Genomic DNA, 6,060 nt, shown 5'->3' with positions numbered 1-6,060 from the left:
ATTTCCCATCTGTAATTTGTGGATAATCATAGTCCCTATATTATGGAAATGAAGTACGGATTAAAATAGTATCACATATAATGTTAGTGAAAGTAAGTACTAAGTATTAACTACTACTAATAACAGTATATTGGCTCTTATTGTGAAACCATTATTAATATTATGAATTATTAGTCACAATGGCTAACATTACTTTAGTGCTTACTCTATATTATCATCACCATTATTGTCACTCGGGGGGATGGGCTGGAGGTAAAGGGCCAGAGGGCACAGAGGCTAGGTTACAGTCGCCATACATCCTCATCCAGATTAGACCAGAAAAGTGCTTTGGGTCAAAAGCTACTATTGGGTCAATTTAGGTAGTTATAATCAGCCTTTTTTAAAAAGTGAAAGAGAATGAAATAGGAAATATCAGAGTACATTGCTCATCATTGCAGTCACTTCGGTTTTGTGAATCTTTTTTCCGTTTTATACACATAAACACATGCATTCACATACATAAATATATGTATCCAGCCACAGTGTATTATGCTTTTCAAATTACAGATTGCAGGCAAAAAGGTTTTACAGACCCCGGCGTAGAAAGTATTATCACCGGTCTTCCCTCCAGCCCTGCTCCTCAGGTGCTCAGCCAATGCCAGGAGGCTGAAGGTTAAGAAGCCAGAGGTCAGAACCCTGGCTTTGGGCCCCAGTGAGATGATTTGATTTCTGTGTATCCTAGGTCAGGTTCAAACTAATTTCCAGGGGCATTTTGAGAACTAGGTCCCAAAAAGTATCACCGACACATCTTGATTTTCTCTAGTTGCAACCCCAAGGCATTGTCAGTCTACTAATGTTGGCTTGGTTACTGATGCACCCTGTGGCCTTGGCTCTGGGTCACTGTTGCTCCATGTATAAAATGGGAGTTAAAATAGTTGTCTTATATGCTTTATGGTTATTATGGGGCACCAGTAAAATCACAAATGTTTGCACTCTGAATCATGGAAAACACGTAGAAGGAAGTCTACAGTAGACACTTGGGATCCATGATGAATCCCAAAGACACCAAGTGGTAACCTCAGACCATTCTTTGGCTGAGTAAAGTGATGGAGCTTTCCAGGTTAGAACATATGGACCCATTTGTTCATAGCTCAAAGAGAGCTCTTTAAGGAGATGAACAGAGTTTGCTGTGGAGTGCAGACGGAGACCTGCCCTGGAGGGGGTCTTGGGGAGGAAGAGATTTATGTTAAGTGCTTACGCCAGTGCCTGAGTATGGTCATTCATTTCACAAATTCCTAAGGAGCCCCTGCTCTGTGTCAGGCCCTGTCCCAGTTGGGGACATGATGGGAACAAACACATGATTCCCATGTAGAGGGATTACGGAAATCAGTGTCCCCTGGTCTTCGATGCCGACTTCCTTGATACCCATGGCTGGAAGAGAGGTTGAGGTGTCTTCCTGGTGGGCAGGCAGAGTAGCAGGAGGGGCCAGGATTCGTCATCAGGGGCCCTGGGGACAGGTCCCCCTCTGCTTGTGTGTGGCCGGTGGAAGGGCGCCCGCCCCCCTCCAAGTCTGAGGTCCCTCCTCCCCAGCCTCGTGGGGCCAGTCAGGTCCGGGATAGACTGCACTATTGCCTTTGCCTCCTGGGGCCTGAGCTCACGCCCTTTCTTTGGTTCCCCCGCTCCAGACCACTCGGCCCTGAGTGCCGCGAGGACCCTGTTCGTGGATGTGGAGGAGCGCGGGCCGGAGGCCATGGATGTGAAGGAGAGAAAGCCGTACCGTTCGCTGACCCGGCGCCGCGACGCCGAGCGCCGCTACACCAGCTCGTCGGCGGACAGCGAGGAGGGCAAGGTTCCGCAGAAGTCCTACAGCTCCAGCGAGACCCTGAAGGCCTACGACCAGGACGCGCGCCTGGCCTATGGCGGCCGCGTCAAGGACATGGTGCCGCAGGAGGCGGAGGAGTTCTGCCGCGCAGGTGAGGGCGGCCAGGGGCAGGGCTGGGGGCAGGTGAGCACCTGGGTGCGTGGGCACGTGAGCAGGCAGCTGGGCAGGACGCGCGTCAGCGCCGGGACTCGGCTCTTTTGGCACCTGGATCTGGACGGAGCCTGCCTGTAACTCATTCTTCGTTTGTTCATCTTCACGCTCACCCGGTCCGTTGGCATAAAGAGGTGGTTGAGAGCTGGGCTGCCCGGGGTTGAGTTCAGAAGCCCCACGGCTCTCCTCCAGGCCTCAGTCCTCGTCTGGCAGATGGGCCTGAGTAGTCTCGCGCTGCTGAAGAGCGGCATGTTGTAAGTGGTAAGCATACTAACATCAAGCAGCCGTTGGTTTTACTTGTCATATATGTATCCATTCAACAAAAAAATCACCTTCTTGGCCTCAAACATTGCCCTAACCTTGGGAGGAAGACGGTCCTGAGATAGACCGAACATCCTGGCACCTGACTCCTCTCCTTCACTTCCTGGATATAGTAGTCACCACAGCCTGTCCATCCTACTCCGAAATACCTTTCAAATCCATCCCTCTTCTTCACCCACTCTGCCACTGTCCCAGTTCAGGCCATTGTCATCTCTCCGGGAGGGTTGACCACAGCCCCTTTCACCCAGTGCTGCCCCCTTTGGGCCATTCTGTGTACTGCAGCTAGAGTGAAGTTGGGAACGACTCCCCCATTGCCCTCAATCTGAGCTCCTTTACTTGGCATAAGGGCCTTTCCCCAAATCCGCTTCTCTCCCTGGACTGTTTCATCCCCTGCCTGTCCACACCCTACCACCAGCGCTCCAGCCCTGCAGACCTACTCATCATTCCCACGCATGCCATGGTATTCCTTCCCTACCCTGGTGCATCAGTGATTCCTGTTTTTCTGCCTAAAGAGCTGTGAGCCTTCTGTGATGCCCGATGGGCTACTACCGGTGGCTGATTCTGCCCCACCGGCTCCCTTTCCAGCCAGGGCTAGCCAGAGAGTGTGCTGTGTAGTTTAGCTATATTTTGGCATTGTTATCTAATCCTTACAACAACGCCAAGCTGCCTCATGTGCCCCAGATCCCAGAGGTAAGAGGAACTGGCCACACACACACAGCCCCTCATATAGCCTGACACCCACCTGGCCTCTCACAGGACTGAATCCACACGAGGGCTGACCTGTTAGTAAGGCTGCCTCTCAGGCTTGGAAGAGGAAGGGTCTTCAGCTCTTATCCAGCTTGTGGTTTAGAGCTCAGACTGGCAACTGACAGATCTGGATTTGAATTCTGGTTCTGCCATTTTTACTACCCTCAGCTTCCTCACCTGGGCAATGGGATACCAGTGATGCCTCCTAATAGTAGGGTGCTCCTGAGGATTAATGAGGATTGTAAATAAAGCACTTGACACAATGCCTGGCATGGGGCAGAGTGCTTCATAAACGCTGCCTACCATGAATTGCCTTCTCTGGGTCTCAAGGAAGGGAAGGGACAAACTGGTATCAAAGCTTTCTTCCAGCTCTCTTCTGCCCATGCTCGATAGAGCTCAGCCAGCCCTGACTGGCCCCATTTAGCCTGTGTGTCACCCTAGCACATGAGTCTGCAGAGAGGAGCCCCACCTTGTCTTTATCAGTAATAAGTCAAAAGCATTCCCGTGTCATAGGCAGGCCTGGCCATGGTAGTCTACGAAGTACTTGCCTACCCATTACCTCCCTAGATCCTTAAAAATTCTGTGAGGGTAGCGGGTCATAGATCATCATCCCCATTTTAAAGAGAAGAACTTTGAGGCTCCAGTGATTGCACCAGCCCAACACTGCACACCTAGATGTTGAGTGAGGTGGTATGTCCACCCGTGCCCTGGGGTCCTAAGGAAAGAGGCCACAAGGACATGAAGCAAACAGATCATAAGGACTTCTCACATTTGGTGAAATAAATCTCCTAAACTCCCACCTTGGGGGGGCTGGGCTGGCTCACAGGGATCAGGGAACCCTTAGAATCATCCCTCACCTTGCATTTCTCAGTCCTGAGATGTCTCAGCTCACACATACTCACGCTGAGTCTGGCTGCCTAAAAGGGCATGCCGGGCACACAAGCCACACAGAAATGGATGCAGCCTGTGCTGTTTATTTCACATTCTTCTAGTGTGTGACTGGCTTCCCTTGAGAGGGCCAGCCCATCAGCGCCGGAATATGAGCTGGGGCTGGGGCGGGGAACGAGACGGGGGTGGAGGGTGGACATCAGAGAGAGGTAAATGGGGCAAGCAGGGAGGATAGTGTGCAGAGAGGGTGGGAAGCAGACTGAGGGGATTGGGATTTAGGCTCCAATTTGGAGTTTCTTCTGCTTAGAAGGAGAGCACAAAGGGAGGGCAGACTGGAGTATGGCACATATCGTGATATTCAAAATATTTAACATCTGTCTGACCCATACCCTGACCAACCCCGAAGGTCTGCCTGGCCACTGAGCAGAGCTCAGAGGTCCCAGCTGTGCTGCCTCACAGGGAGACCAGGGGTTGTTTCTAGGGAAGGGGCTGAAGTAGACAGAGCAGAGGTGGGGGGCACTGGCTGCGACGAGACTCGGGCATCAGTTGCCAGCCAGTATAGAACTATTTCATGATTGTAGCCTCAAATTAAGGCTGGAGCAGCATGAACCCCACCCACCTGAGCATGAGTGGCTTGGGGCACCGCCCCCCCCGCCCCCCCCCCCCCCCCCCCCGCCGCAGCTCTGATTTCAGCAGCGGCCCAGGTGGTCTCTTCTCCCCTCCTTCCCTCTCTGGCAGGTCCCCTCCTGGACCAGGGGAGGAGACCTGCCACTTGCCTTTGCAGGCTTTCCTATTCAGCCCTGGCCCTGGTTGCAGTAATCCTTCCAAGCTCGGATATCTCTTCTTCCTCTGTTCTCCAAGTTCACTCTCATCAGCAGACCTCTTTTCTGAGCTCCCGCCCTCTGCCTCTGTGTTCCCAGAGCACCTTCCATGGATCTCCCCACTTTAGACTTCAACCCTTAATTGTGGTTTTGGTTGTGTGTCCCCCACTGGCTATGAAGTCCAGCACCACGCCCTCCTCATTGCTGTGTTTTGGTGAAGGCCACAACCAGCTGGAATTGGTTTAAATGTGGGTGCTACCTGATTATAAGGCCATTTCCCAGATCAGTGGTTTAATTGGGATATGGTCCTTGGTGCCTTTGTCCACCCCCTCTTTCTCATCCCCAAAACACTCATGGGAATATTAGAAATATGGGAGAAGCTGTCCTTGAATAGACATTGAATGAACATTCAGGTGTAACATGGAGGCTGTGTTTCCTATGGAAGGAGAAAAAGTACTCAAATACAAATCCCCGAGTGAACTCCCCTCACCCATGTCTTCCCTGGCTTCAGTCCTGGACGTCGCCAGGCCTTCCAGAGCCCTCCAGACTTCTCAGCAGCCCAGCTCTGGCCTCAGTCCTGGACATCGCCAGGCCTTCCCGAGCCCTCCAGACCTCTCAGCAACCTAGCTCCGGCTCCCTGGATTTCTCCAAAGCCTGCAGATTCCCGCCACTGTCCCGAGCCCCGCGTGGCATGAGGATGTGGAAGGCAGAGCCCATGGCCTGTGTGAGGCCCACTTCTCTCTGCCAGTCCCCATCTTCCATGTCATGCTCCAGGCTTTCCTGACCTGGCCAGAAAGGACCTTCCAGTCCTGGGACATCCATCTGCATCTCCTCAACTAGGCGTCTGCCCTGCTCAGGAGTGTTGCTTTCTGCCAAGTCCGCCTTGGACCAGACATCAATTTAACAGACATCTATTGAGCCCCATTTAGGAAGGAGTCTGACATGGTCCCTGCCTCTGTTGAGGTCAGCAGCAGCGGAAGGGTCAGGCCGTTGGTCCTACTGTGTGGGATGACCGGGGCCAAGGACTCGCAGAGGGAGCTTGGCTGCAAGGAGCAGTGACTGCCGCACGGGGTGTAGGTATGCGGGGGGGATTTCACAAAGGAGGTGCCGTATGAGTCGGGCCTTAAAGGATGTGGAGGAGTTGGGCTGGTGGAGGAGGGGCAAGGAGCCATTTAAGCAGAGAGGCCTGTACACGGAACACCACGCAAGCTCCAAACACAATAGTGAATCCCGGGCTGAGGGGTCAGGTTTCTGGCGGGGAGACCCTAACCA

General features: G+C 52.8%; 1 protein-coding gene across 3 annotated transcripts in view; it reads left to right on the top strand.

The window, feature by feature from the left end:
* Positions 1-1,660: 1,660 nt before the first annotated feature.
* TENM4 (teneurin transmembrane protein 4) overlaps positions 1,661-6,060 on the top strand; it is a 368,675-nt gene continuing 364,275 nt past the window's right edge. For 2 of the 3 annotated variants that reach the window (XM_028116004.2, XM_088018018.1), the window contains exon 1: positions 1,667-1,952. In XM_028116004.2, coding sequence (XP_027971805.1) covers positions 1,730-1,952 — 223 coding nt within the window. In that variant the 5' untranslated portion in view covers positions 1,667-1,729. Of the gene's footprint in view, positions 1,953-6,060 lie in introns of all 3 variants that reach the window. The other variant, XM_088018017.1, reaches the window with a different exon arrangement.

The sequence above is a fragment of the Eumetopias jubatus genome, unplaced genomic scaffold, assembly GCF_037043125.1.
Source record: "Eumetopias jubatus isolate StellerSeaLion01/CBP00866 unplaced genomic scaffold, mEumJub1_p1.0 scaffold_13, whole genome shotgun sequence".
In the NCBI taxonomy this organism is placed as follows: Eukaryota; Metazoa; Chordata; class Mammalia; order Carnivora; family Otariidae; genus Eumetopias; species Eumetopias jubatus.
This window is presented reverse-complemented; position numbering and strand designations above follow the sequence as displayed.